The sequence below is a fragment of the Diabrotica virgifera genome, chromosome 1 (assembly GCF_917563875.1).
Source record: "Diabrotica virgifera virgifera chromosome 1, PGI_DIABVI_V3a".
Taxonomy (NCBI): Eukaryota; Metazoa; Arthropoda; class Insecta; order Coleoptera; family Chrysomelidae; genus Diabrotica; species Diabrotica virgifera.
The window spans coordinates 111,361,882-111,377,040 of record NC_065443.1 but is presented as its reverse complement, the minus strand read 5'-3'; the positions used below and the strand labels follow the sequence as shown (position 1 = coordinate 111,377,040).

At 32.0% G+C, this 15,159-nt stretch overlaps 1 protein-coding gene across 2 annotated transcripts in view; it reads right to left on the bottom strand.

Annotated features, from left to right (window-relative positions):
• Positions 1-15,159, bottom strand: part of LOC114324275 (growth factor receptor-bound protein 14-like) — a 416,586-nt gene that overhangs the window by 24,436 nt on the left and 376,991 nt on the right. The window contains exons 1-2 of one of the 2 annotated variants that reach the window (XM_028272073.2): positions 12,607-12,988; positions 3,855-4,138 (exon numbers count right to left, since the gene is read on the bottom strand). In XM_028272073.2, the coding sequence (XP_028127874.1) occupies positions 3,855-4,138; positions 12,607-12,759 (437 nt within the window). In that variant the 5' untranslated portion in view covers positions 12,760-12,988. Of the gene's footprint in view, positions 1-3,854; positions 4,139-12,606; positions 12,989-15,159 lie in introns of those variants that run through there. The other variant, XM_028272074.2, reaches the window with a different exon arrangement.

Below are 15,159 nucleotides of genomic sequence, written 5' to 3'. Positions count from 1 at the left end.
TGAAGAATCTCCTCTCTTCGTTTGTCGGTAGAGTTTCTGGAGTATAACTTTTGACGAGCAGTTTATATACTGGTTTGCATGTACTTAACTTACCTTTCTTAATCTAACGATTTTGAGTTTTTTTCGGACTCCCCTTGTATTAAGAGCAAGAGCCAATATATGTAGAGGTACATTTACAGGATACAAGGTTTCTCCCCATGTGATAATCTGACGCGCTCGAGTAACTGCAAAAATCCCCGCTTGGGCTCCCCTACCATTATGGGTACGCTATGTTACACATTTTTCGTTTAAATATGCAATACCTATATCCGGCACTAATTAAACTTAAATAATTCGACACTTCGACTGTGATTTAAGGCAGAACTAGATTTGGAACAAACGATGAATACAGAAAGTCTTAATTCAACTTCTACTTCGGAAGAATTCAAATCCAAATTTTCTGAATTTTTCTAACGATATAATTTTGCCTACTGAATAAATATTTCTTTTATTCTTGGTCAAATTTACCGTTTAATAACTGAATCATTCTGTTTAAAAGCGGATAAAATACAAATGATCACAAGTGTCTTTGGAATAAATATTATCAAGAATATAGATGATTTGATCCTTAATTCTTCCAAAGCAACTGCTAAATTTTTTCTATAGCTTCACAAATATCTATGTCTATAGTCCGTCTCACCTTGACTTTACAGTATATGGAATATAGGCAACGCAGTCCTCATGAGAGTTCATTATGCGTTCCAAGTTTATTTAATATACTGCTATAGTTATTACGCCTTTCAATCCTAAAATAATTGTAGATTGCCTTTCTAAAACAGTTTTAATTTAATCTATCTAATATTCAGTTACAAATTATTTTTGTTAAAATCGGCATCACCGCGTTAAAAACTCTCATAAGGACTGCATTGCCTATGTTCCTTATTCTGTAAAGTCAAGGTGAGACGGACTATAGTATCCCTTTACCTTCAGCTCTAGCTTTTGCATCAACTGTCTCTTCAATTGCTCTATAATTGAGCCATTGAGTACAGGTGTATAGCTCGAATGGTTTCTTCCCGACCGTAAAAGGAATTTTAACCTACATTACGCAAAAATTAGCACTTTGAGTCTAACTTATACAGGGTGTCCAGAAACTCTACCGACAAATGAAGACAGGAGATTCTTCAGATAATTTTAAGATAATTTAACCCAATTCACTTAGTCCGAAAATGCTTCCTAAGGGAGCTAGAGCTCTTGAAGATGGCGTCTTGTAATTAGTTTTTCTTAAATACCTCCAGAACGCTTCTATTTAGAAAAACAAAAATTGGTACGCGTATTTATCTACAAGACATAAATCTAATCCATCCACTGCAAATTTCTAGTACCTATCATAGGCGTCCGTTTTGGGTAGGGCAACGGATATTTTATCGCATAACTTTTTTATCTTTAACTTTTATGCATTTCTGACACTGGATTATGAAATTTTGAAGTATTCTAGTACTAAAAGATACTCTTTTTTTAAACCGGTAGGACACACCGTTTTCTAGAAAAATCGATTTTAAAAATTTTTCGCTTTTTAAATAAAAAAAAAATTCAAAAAAAAACTGTTTAGAAAGACGAAAACTGGTACATTTATTTATATTCCAGAGATAAATCGATTTCATTAATTGCGAATTTCTATTACTGGTCATAGGCGTCCGTTTTGGGTAGGTCAACAGTTATTTTATAGCATAACTTTTTTGTCTTGGAATTTTGAGCATTTTCGACACTAGATTATTAAATTATGAGGTATTCGAGTACTAAAAGTTACTCTTACTTTATGTTGGTAAAATACTTCGTTTTTTGTTGAAAAGTTCTTTCAATTTTTTTTCAAATTCCAAAACGAAAAACTTTCAAATCGATTTTTCTAGAAAACGGTGTGTCCTACCGACTTAAAACAAGAGGACCTTTTAGTACTAGAATAACTCACAATTTAATAATCCGGTGTCAAAAATACATAAAAGTTAAGGACAAAAAAGTTATGCGATAAAATACCCGTTGCTCTACCCAAAGCGGACGCCTATGACCGGTACTAGAAATTTGCAATGGATGGAATCGATTCAACTCTGAAAAGTAAATATGCATACCAATTTTCGTTTTTCTAAATAGAAGTGTTCTGGAGGTATTTAAGAAAAACTAATTTCATGGCGCCATCTTCAAAGAGCTCTAGCTCCCTTAAGAAGCATTTTCGGACTAGGTGAATTGGGTTAAATTGTCTTAAAATTATCTGAGGAATCTCCTGTCTTCGTTTGTCGGTAGAGTTTCTGGACACCCTGTATATGTAGGTGTCAGAGAGTCGCTTCATTGTTTGTTTTTTAGGGAGACGAGAAGACGAGTTGACACCTATTGATATGAAAAGGCCTACTCATATTGTTTTTATGACGATAACCTGGTGCCTACAGTTTGAAGATCCAGATATTGTTTAAATAAAAAATGGTCTAACAGGTCGATTCAAATAGAAATAGATACTATTCCTTTGTTATACAGGGTGTCCCGAAAATATTGGTCATAAATTATACCACAGATTCTGGGGTCAAAAATAGGTTGATTGAACCTCACATACCTATATACAATAGTGCACACAAAAAAAGTTACAGCCCTTTGAAGTTACAAAATGAAAATCGATTTTTTTCATATATCGAAAACTCTTAGAGATTTTTTATTGAAAATGGACATGTGGCATTATTATGGCAGTATCATCTTAAAAAAAAATTAAAGTGAAATTTGTGCACCCCATAAAAATTGTATGGGGGTTTTGTTCCCTTAAACCCCCCAAACTTTTGTGTACGTTCCAATTAAATTATTATTGTGGCACCATTACTTAAACACAATGTTTTTAAAACTTTTTTGCCTCTTACTACTTTTTCGATAAGTCAGTGTTTATCGAGATATTTTGAATATTTATCGAATCCACCATATATTTGTATATGGTTAAGTACGATTATAGTGACCTGTTAATTATCTGAAAATTTATTTATAATTTACATTTTTAGGTATATTTTGAAAAAGAAGCCATATCTCGATAAAAGGTGACTTATAAAAAAAAGACTAAGAGGCAAAAAAGTTTTAAAAACACTGTATTTAACTAATGGTACCACAATAATAGTTTAATTGGAACGTACATAAATATTTGGGGGGTTTAAAGGAATAAAACCCCCATACAATTTTTATGTAAATATATTAAAAAAGAAGCCGCATCTCGATAAAAACTAGCTTATCGAAAAAATACTAAGAGGCAAAAAAGTTTTAAAAACATTGTATTCAACTAATGGTACCACAATAATGAATTAATTGAAACGTACACAAAAGTTTGGGGGGGTTTAAGGGAACAAAACCCCCATAAAATTTTTATGGAGTTTACAAATTTCACTATAATTTTGTTTTAAGATGTTTCTGGCATAAGAATAATACATGTCCATTTTCAATAAAAAATCTTTAATAGTTTTCGATATTTTGAAAAAAATCGATTTTCATTTTGTAACTTCAAAGGTCTGTAACTTTTTTTTTGAGCACATTTGTACTAAGGTAAGTTAGGTCCAATCGAACTATTTTTGACCGCAGAATGTGTGGTATAATTTATGACCAATCTTTTCGGGACACCCTGTATATGACATGTTTTGCTGATTTATGAGGTAAAAAACTTTTAGACAGTTAACGAAAATTTTGACCTTTTTTGTGAGTTAAGTAAATATAATGAAGGAACATTTACAAAGAAATATGGTACAGAATTGGATTGTGTTTGCCGAGTAAGAAATTGAAAGTAGTGGCGTTAATTTTGGTCCGACCTTTATGTAACCATTTTAATGAAGAAATATTTTAGTGATCAAAAATTAACTTACCCATCGACGGTGCCATGTTTCGATATCAATTCCGCAGCCTTATCTCTAGACAAACCACTGTGGAACCAGGGTTGTGTCATGTGGATGCCGGCATCTATAGATTGCACGTACGCCGTTTGTTGACTGAGACCAGTGGGACCTGTCGACCCACGAGTGTACCCTCTCCAACGGCGTTTCCACGAATATCCTTCGGCTACTGCGATGGCCGTCGCTTCTTGGGGATCTTCCACTATCCTACCCACGGCGCCTGTGAAGTCCATGGCGACGCGAGAGCGGACTGATTCCTGAAACAAAGAATTTGGGTCCATTAATCATTAATGCATAGTCAACAAAACAAAACAAAAAGGTAAGTGAAAATTAGAATAAAATACAACATAAAATGTAAGTGACAAAGCCTTAAGGTGATACAGTAGCGATCAACAGGTAGCCAAAACGCGTTCCAAGATTGCGGCTGTAATTTTGAATATTTTTTCGAGAAATTTGGCACACGTATTCGTAATATAATAAAGAATGGCGGTACAGAGCCCAATTTGAAAAATATATTAATATGTGGCAATTACTCTGTAATTAAATACAATATTAATAAAACGAGCCTGTACCGCCATTAAGAAGAACAAAAAAATACACTTTCTTCAAATAAACTTTTTTATCCGATGCCTAGATTTTGTGTCATTTTGGAACTACTAATGAAATAAAAAATTTTAGTAGTTCCAAAATGACACAAAATCTAGACATCAGATAAAAAAGTTTATTTGAAGAAAGTGTATTTTTTTGTTCTTCTTAATGGCGGTACAGGCTCGTTTTTTTAACATTGTATTTAATAACAGAGTAAATTCCACATAATAATATATTTTTCAAATTGGGCTCTGTATCGCCATTCTTTATTATATTACGAATACGTGTGCCAAATATCTCGAAAAAATATTCAAAATTACAGCCGCAATCTTGGAACGCGTTTTCGCTACCTGTTGATCGCTACTGTTTCCTCTTAAGAGTAAACAGTAGCGCGTCATCAATATTTTTGTTTTTCGAAAGTTCTGCGAACTTTCAACAGTGAGGCAACAGTGCGTTGGTAATTTGACACTGACAGTGACATTATACTATCAAAAACAATAATTTTTATACTCATATGAGTATAAGCTGTATTGCATGTATTAGCTCTAGAATTACCACAGTTATCCAAGTAAATGTGGGTACGATCTAAGGAACCATAACTGATTTAATGAGCCTTTCGCGGTTTCACCTTAATTTGGCTTGTACTGAGACATGCATGGCTTAATCTTTGAGACAAGCATATGACTACTGGCAGGATCAACCAGGGAATTGTAACTCTAAATATATGAGATGAATATGTGAAATGTTGCCGAGTCAGTCACGTTCGATTTCTTGTTATAGAAAATCGATTTTTAGTAGATCCAATGTGACACAAAATCTAGGCATGGGATATAGTATATTATTCAACGAGCATGTAATACCCATTACATGTAAGTAGAATACTATACTTTTTCTACGACCTTTTTTATTTTAATTAGTAAAAAAACATAATTATCAACTATTCGAGATTAAAATTATAATTTACAAAAATAAATTTTGTTTACCAATACCTAGTACACGACTGAATAATTTGTTGCTTACTATTAATTAGCAATGCTGTCTTTGTCTTAATTATGTATTGTAAAAGACAACAAGAAATAGTCAATTCAAATTATATTCATTTCCGAAAAATTAGAAAAAAGTATAAATTTGTACCTACTGTCATTGTAATAAACAGGAAATGGTGCGTGGACGTATTTTTAAAAAGTTATAATGCACATTTATATTTAACTATATATTAATATAATAATATAACTATGTATAATATGTTATATTGTATTTAAAATATATAGCACAAGATAACTTTATAAAATAGTCACAATATAAGTTTTAAATTCCAATAAACACAGCAAATACGCTAATGTCACTGTCACTGAAAATAGTAAACGTCAAAATTCATAATAGTAAACAAGGTATAAAAGTAAAAAATATATTGACGCATTGTTTCAGTAAAAATCCTTTAAAAATTTTTCGAAGTTAAATATTGATATAAATTACAATAATTATTGTGTCAAATAAACAAGTTTAAGTAATTTTATTTGCAGTTTATATAGTCACATTCGCCACTTGAACCTAACTTCAGCCCGTGAGTAATGACCCGTGACTAACTTCAGCCCGTGAGTAATGAACTATTACTCACAGGTAAAGTAATGGGTGTTATTATCTATTTAAAAATAGCGAATAATGAGCATATTATTAAACGGTCGTAGAAAAAAAAGTTTATTTGAAGAAAGTGTATTTTTTTGTTGTTCTTAATGGCGGTACAGGCCCCTTTTTGCAATGTTTTATTTAGTTATACAGTGTGTCAATTTTAAAACTTACAATGGCTATATCTCACGAACAAAAGCTGATACGGAAAAATGCTTGAAACCGTTTCTAGGATAGTAAGGGGGAACTAAAATGACTTAAAAGAGAACTCACCCCTATCAACCCCCTAGTTATATATCAACCCCAATACCCATCACACCAAAAAAGTTTAAATTGCAATCCCCTATTTGTGATACATCATTGAAAAGGCTTTAAAAAATGCTATTCAATGGTATAAATAATAATTATACAGGGTGAAGCAATAATTGTGAATCTTTGGCTTAAATGAAAAATTTAATAAAGTTTTGTTGAATTACAAATTTATTAAAAATGTCAATTAAGTAAATATTTAATGTGAATTTCGTTGTTTGGTAAACAATAATACAGCCTATTTTTAAATTCTGCACGAAATTTAGCAAATGTTCTAGTAATAGAGCGACATGTTTGAGTAATGCTTTCTCGCAATTCCCCAAGTGAATCAAGTTGAGTTTTATAAACAACTGATTTAGGGTAACCCCATAGAAAAAAGTAGTATACTATCCTACTATAAAAAGTACTATCCAATGGTATAAATAATAATTATACAGGGTCTTAATATCATCTGGCTTACTATCACTTTTGTATTTGTAATACTCCCGGTCCATTATTTTAAATGGAAAGTGTCCGCTCGTAGTTTTTTTGTTAATTAAAACTTAATTTGCCATTTTTGCCTTAAATCAGTTGTTTATAAAACTTAACTTACGTCACTTGGAAAATTGCGAGAAATAATTACTCAAGCATCTCGCCCTATTACTAGAAAAACATTTGTCAAATTTCGTGCAGAATTTGAAAACAGACTGTATTATTGTTTACAAAACAACGGAACCCACTTTGAACATTTACTTAATTGACATTTTTATCAAATTTGTAGTTCAACAAAACCTCATTAAATTTTTCATTTAAGCCAAAGTTTCACAATTATTGCTTCACCCTGTATAATTATTATTTATACCATTGGGTAGCATTTTTTATAGCCTTTTCAATGATGTATCACAAGTAGGGGTTTGCAATTTAAACTTTTTTGGTTGTGGTGGGTGGGGCCTAGGGGGTTGATGGGGGTGAGTTCTCATTCGTGTCATTTTAGCTCCCCCTTACTATCCTAGAAACGGTTTCAAGCATTTTTCGTTTTCAGCTTTTGTTCGTGAGATATAGCCATTGTAAGTTTTAAAATTGACACACTGTATAGTAATTTCCACATACTAACATATTTCTCAAATTGGGCTCTGTACCGCCATTCTTTATTATATTACGAATATGTGTGCCACATATCTCGACAAAATATTCAAAATTACAGTCGCAATCTTGGACCGCGTTTGTTGCTACCTGTTGATTGCTACTGTATGCTCTTAAGGCCTTAAGCCTTAAGCCAGAATAGCACGCCTCAGTGGCAGAGAAGAAAAGTTTAATTTTCCATGGAGAAATAGGCACACATGATGTCTTCCGTACGGGGATATATGAGTGAAAATTTCAATAATTCATTTAGTCTCCCGTCTTTGCCTGCAGCTTTTCTGTTCTTTAGTTTTTCGAATGTTTTGTACTTCATGCTTGCAGTGGCGGATGCAGGGGAGGGCGATGAGGGCAATCGGCCCCTCTCTCAAACCAAGTTATATAAAGATTATAAAAACATTCATTTATTTTTCATAGAAATTTAGCCAATCCCCCCCTCTTGACGATGCTGGATCCGCCACTGCATGCTTGCTTATGTGAACTTTATGTTTATGGTAATTTCTGGTGTTTGTGAATCCAACGTCATTTATTGTACCTCTGTAAATTCCTTTTTTTTTAGATAGTCAACCCAGCTGGATGGCTCGCTGCCAGGATTTTTAGTCATTCAAAGGGTGAAAAGTTTAACCGCGTAAAATAACAGAAGATTACACAAGGGTATCCAAAGTAAAAAATCAGTACAGCCTCCTCTTTTGGTAAGTACTGCCACTGTACTGCTTTAAGCGGAGGGGTAGCTTGGGAGTCAGATAGGTACCGTTTGATCTTCAGCATGTGGGTTTCACTATTTGTCTGGAACACAGATGCCTTTGTAGGAGCTGGATTGTACGCTTTCGTGAGTGTATCTTAACTGAACTCATTGACAATAAGGAACGCTATAGCGGGTTAAGATGGTAAAATCTGCACTCGGCTGGATTCCTATTTGGGATTGGCCACTAGAAATTAAATATGTAATTCAAAACACTTTCACCAAAATTTTTAGCACCATATGTGGCCCCAGATGTCCCCTATCGCAAAAACTGTGTTTTTTCAAAAAAACATTTTTCTTAGCGATCCTTCACTTTAAAAAATCTGAAAAAATTTATATGAACATACATTGTTATGTCCAAAAATATACTGATTTTTTCCAGATTTTTTCAGAAAACACAGCTCAGAATTTTTTTGAATTTTGAAATAAATTTTAGGTTGTGTAGGAAATTTTTGACAGACTTCGAAATAATTGTTTTTCGTGTATTTTTTTTTTTCGTTCTTTCGACAACAAAAAAATGGGGTTTTTCTAATTTTCAGGAAGTTCCGAAGAAAAAATGGTAAATCTAACCTTGCCACTCCAAAGAATGAAAAAAAAATACACGCAAAATAATTATTTCGAAGTTTGCCAAAAATTACTTACAAAACCCAAATTTTTTTTTGAAGAATTCAAAAATTTTTTTCTGAGCTCAGTTTTGATCCAAAAAACCTGAAAAAGAATTAGTGTGTTTTTGGGCATCAAAATGTATGTTTGTAATTTGTTTCGGATTTTTAAAGCAAAGACTCGCTCAGGAAACGCTCAAAATATGGATGGGGGACACAAAAAAATGGGTTTTTTTTTCTAATTGTGACAAATTTCCGGAAACAAAAAGCCAAATTTGACCCCGCCAAGTAAAGGAACGAAAAAAACATTAACGAGATATAACTTTTTCGAAGTTTGCCAAAAATTACTTATATAATCTACCTAAATTCAAATATTTTTCCTGAGCTCAATTTTGATCCAAAAAATCTGAAAAAAATCAGTGTGTTTTTGGGTATAAAAATGTATGTTCGTAATTTGTTTTAGATCCTTTTAAAGCAAAGGATCGCTCAAGAAACGCTAAAAATATGGTTGGAGGACACCAAAAAAACGTTTTTTTTTAATTTCGTGAAATTTTCGAAGACAAAATGGCAAATCCATTTAAAGGAACGGAAAAAAATACACAAAAAATAATTATTTCGTAAAAAAGTATGCGAAAAATTTCCTACATAACCTAAATTTTTTTTTAACAATTCAAAAAATTCTCCTGCGCTCAATTTTGATCTAAGAAATGTGAAAAAAATCAGTGTGTTTTTGAACCCAATGCCAAATACGAATCCAGCCGAGTTTTGACTACCTTATCCCGCTATAGCCTTTTATGCCAATTGGAGATTTTAACCTTTTTCTAAGAGACTTGCTACTTCTTACTGATTAAAGTTTGTACCAGCATAGATTATAAAGATACCTAGATTATATAGATTACTGTTTTTTAAAATACTGCAACATTTGAGACAGAAAAACTTCAAATGATTTGAAATGTAGGTACATATTGGGGATTATCAGCTGTCGGCGTAAAAAAAACTATCATGCGTTTCGGTTACCTTTATCACGTGTTTGAATTAAACTTTTCATGCTCATTAAATAATGTTAAATGTCTATAGATTAACGAACCTCTTAAACTAAATTTGGAAATATTTGCATGTCATTGTATTAATAGAAATCTTTATCAATTTTTATCAGTCTGTACAAAGTTTGATATAACAGTTTTTGGATTGAATCAGTAATGACTAACAATATAATCAAGTTTGACTAATGAGAATTAATATTATGTGAATTAATATTATATGAGAATTAATATTGGTCTAAATCGCCAGTCTGGAAGAAGAATGACGTAACAGCAAAAAGCAAATTTTTTCAGCAGAGCAGATAAACGATTTTTAAATATTTAAAATAGGAATGAAAGATTAAATGATGAATGATCGTCCCCATCGAAGAATCCCCCCATCTGAACCTTATCTACAGTTGCGTCATTATGCATCTGAAATAAGGGCTATCAAATAGCGCGTATTTCAATAACGGCACAACTACCCTGTAGTGGCTCAGCACATACCTAGTTACGTTCTGTCGTTTTTGTATTATACTGGGTTGGGATAAAGTATGGAACCAAGCAAATATCTTTGAAACGAAGAGAACAATACTTATGAAACTTTGCATGCAAGTACAGTGACGCAAAAGGCATCTGTTGCCATAATTTTTGTTACTACTCCACTTCCTGTTTTACCGGAAATACCCTTAACTTACTTAATTTAAATGTGACACCTTATATATTTTTGCGGATATTAAAATAACTTGTTATTTTTAATTCATACATACCAAATTTGGTAGAAAAAATTTGTTAAAAAGTGTCTGTAGATAATTTTTTGTATTAATACAAAGAGAATACATAGTAGAAAATAAACGAGTAAATACCATCTACACTACAGACTAAAATTGTTACTGAACTAATTGTTACTAAAATTGAAAACTGTTACTGAACTAATTGACAGAAATAAGTTGTATTAAAAATGGTTCATCTAAGTGAAAAAGATCATATTGAAATATTAATGATAATCGGTTATGGTGAATTTTCATTTTTTGGAAGTGAATTATCCAAATCGATGGATTGGACGTAAAGGATTCATTCAGGAGTGGCCCGCTCGTTCTCCGGACCTCAACCCGTTAGATTTTTTTTTCTCTGGGGTTATCTAAAATCACGTGTTTACGTTAGGCGACCAACATGCTTGCAGGATTTGAGACCAATAATAATTGATGAATGTGAACTAATACGTGGAGAAATCTTGCAAAAAGTGACTTACGAATTTATTTATAGGCTTGCACGTTGTCAGGAGGTGAACATTCATTAAAGAAAAACGTGGCGTGGCGCGTCTTCATCGAATAAACGGTTTTCGCACCACGTTTTTCTTTAACGAATGTGTTAGATTTTTTCATTTTTTTTTTATTTTTTGCTTTTTAGTTGATTTTTTTTATAATATGTTTAATTTTAGTCACTCGTCACTAAAGAAAAGCGTTTCTTAAAAATATTTTTTTCATATTTTTTTATTCTTTACTTTTTAGTCTTAGACTTTTCAAATATTAAAATATATCGTCATGTTTATTAAAATATGTATAAAACATATGATGTACAAACATAAAAAGTAGTCGGAATCGGCAAAAAATTTGAAACTTTATTGTTTATTTATGAAGCATAACGTAAACAATTAACGTAAAAAGTGAAATTATGTATAGTTCATATAATTAGCTACAATCCGTAAAAGTTTCAAGTTTCTTCATTGTAAAAAACAAGAGAATTTAAGCGTTTTCCGTTAAAATCGTATTTTAATTTAAACAATTAAAAAACAAAAAAAAATTTATTGTCTATTCGTGTATAGTTCCCGCGAATGCATATGTCTGCAAATTTTTAGTCATTTGCATTGAAGAAAAGGCAGTCAAATTAACGTCCAAAGATTTGACTCAAACGATTGAACTAAAGAAGAGTTTAATTAATTAATACGAAAAAACGAATTCTTGTTAATTGTAGCACAAAACGTATCTACCGGGAGTTTTTCTAAGACTACGATAAAAACACGAATTTTTTGAATTCGAGTTTTGGTTGAAGTTTTGTTTCGTATCGTAGGGTAATGGATCCAAATATGAGACCTTTTTTTGAAACTCCTGGTAATGGTAAAGTTTATGGATTCAAGAAGTCTTAAATTAGATACATGTCAGATAATTATGCTATTATATTGCAACAGGTTCAAAATTAATTTTAAACTAACATTTTTTTACCAATAAATTAATTTGTTAAAAATGTCAAAATTCCCAACTTAAAAAAAGGTGTCTTAATATGAGACCACGTGGTATCCTAATATGAGACATTACGTTATACAGGTTAAAAGGCGATACATATTATTTTAACACAATGTTCTGGATATAAACTTTATTACATGCTGTAGACATGATTCTATTGTTCTGAAGCTGTTTCTTTGTGGCATATTATGCAATTTACTATTTTATTGGGAAATAAGCCACAATTTAAGTTAAAAATAAAAATTGGAAGTATAAACGTCAATAAATTTGATTTTTAACTTAAATTGTGGCTTATTTCCCAATAAAATAGTAAAAAGACATAATGCTATTCTCAAAACATATCTCAAAACAGTATGTGTTTTATCTCGCCAGGTATTAATGACGCACGGGTAAAGACTCGCGGACTCAACTGTATATATGTAATTTCCTGAAAAAAAAAACAGAAAGAAAATGAAATGATGAAATCAAATCAAATATTACCTGTCGTTTAACAGAAGAATAATCACTATAGTCTTTACAATTCCTCCTCCTCGAATCAGATCTTCGACGCGATTCTTCCACGCTTTTGCACATTATCTTTAAATGAACCATTACAGTTTCCTTAATTGTTCTCAAAAAGTAAAAACAATCCATTGCCCGCCCGTCCGTACACTATGAAAAGCAAGACCGGCACTTCGCAACATAACATGTCAGAAACACCACAGGAACTGAAGATAAATGGAGGCTTTTAAAAACAAATTAAGAGAGTAGATGTGGTGAGGCACTGGAGGGGAGACGAAATAACAGATCAGGTAACCACCCCTAAGTCAGTGGTGGAGAAGGGTGCGATTTTGGTGATGTTCCGCGATGAACTAACATTGATTCGGTGAAGTTTTAACAGTTTAAATGAAATTGATATAAATGTTATAAACAAACGTAGAAAACGCAATTTACAAGCTGATATTACGATTTCTGGGAAGTTCCTATAGATAACGAGGTATAATGGGTTTCGAATGTTTAGTGTCACGTAGATATTAAGAATTACATACTGTTAGTATATAATAATAACTTTCCACTACAAAGGGTTAACTTGTAAGTTAAGCACCAATGAATCACATGTGTGACCTTGATGAAAATACAGGAAAAAAGAAAATGTTAAATATTATTGAAATTTGAAAGTTAAAATATAAATTAAGTGCATTGAAAAAACACGAATGTATTATTTAAATTTATAAGAACACAACCGTGTTTTGAGGACTTACCTATAATCAGAAAACCGATTAGTTAGTCGGTTTTCGAATTGAATAATCATTTTATTAGTTAGTAAATGCGTAAAAAGGGCTTTTCATTCAGTCATTTGTTTCGAGCTTCGGCCATGTGTCACATAATATTAATATATCTACGTCTACGTCGTACGTTATTGGTATATGGTATATACCAATGATACAAACCAAAGACCGTCAAAGACGTATGACGTAGATATATTAATATTATGTGACACATGACTAGTGTTGCCAGGTTTAATCGGCACATAAGCAAAAATAAATTGGGATGTATAATTCCAAAAATATTGGAAAATGCTCTTTCTTCAAAATAACTTAAAAAGTATTAGGGATACTAAAAATCTCAAGGAGTAAAAAGTAGTTATAAAGTTCTTATATAGTTCTTTTATAAATATGATAGATTCATTTTGTTTTTCTGTTAGACAAAAATTGGTTCAGATATGGCTGTTCATATTTTGCATACACTCGTGATTATTGAGTCGTTCAGGCCCTTTCAATCATGTAAAAAATACATAAGTAAATTGTTTGTAATAACGATTAATTTCATTTGGGGTGCAAAGTAGGGGGAGATTTTCACGATTTTTTTTACCAACAAAAAAGAGTCAACTTGATTTTGAGCATAACTCGCTTAGTTTTGATGCTAGAAACTTTTTTAAAACATAAAAATAAAGATTTATTAAAAGTTTTAATTGGGTTTTCTCGAAAAGTGCTTCATTTCTTGGTTATTTCACGTTGAAATATTTGATTTGGAATTTGACGAATAAAAACGTATTTTTCATGAGCTACAACTCTGCTTTTGCTGGGTCTATAGACTTTACGAGTTCACATTTTTTTTTTAATTTTTTTATATACTACATTTTTGCTAAGAATATTTTTTTCGATCAAATACTTACTTTTTGAATTATTTGTGAAAATCGCCTGAAAACGTGATTTTTTTGTCGAAAAATAAACATTTTCATTCGTAAATAACTCGAAAAATATTAAGCAAGTTAAAATTCTATAGAACTAAAATTGCTTAGAATTAGTCAATTTATCCTTATTCGGACTTATTTTAAACGCACGGTTTTTCACCCCCAACTAGGGGTGACTGTCACCCCCCGAGTAAAAGCAACCAACGGCACAAGCCGTCCAAATTTTCAAGCAATTCGGAGTTGATCCTGAAATGTACACGATATCGCCATATTTCCCGTTCATTTACTGGACTACAAGGTGCTTCTATAATCTGTATTGGATCCTACATAATAATAACCAGACGAAATTACAAAAAAAAAATCGTAGATTAAGTAAATTATTTATTTTTTTGTTAAAATTATATTTTTCATTCGATTTTACCCCTTGTAGGAGTGCCTTGTTTGTATAACGTAGTTATAAAATTCACTGCAAGTCCTCCTGAAATTGTTTTTCGTGGTTGGAAATCGGGACATTCAGTATCCCGATCAGGTACAATTGGTACGCGTCCCCAGACCGCTGAAAATCGGGACGTCCCGCGCAAATCGGGACACCTGGTAACGCTACACATGACAGAAGCTCGAAACAAATGACAATCGATGAAAAGCCCTATTATAGTACCGCGTTTAGATAGGCAAAATGCCGTTCGTCACTCCCAGAATTCAATACTTTTCACATGTTTTTACTTTCTGTGATTAAATAATAACACTTCTCGCAATTTTAGCCCAGCTTTCCCCTCTCCCTAACCAAAAAAACTTCATTTTTTCGTTTTTTTGGATGGGTTCAAATCAGTGTTAAGATTTCAAAAAATTCCCACGCATAT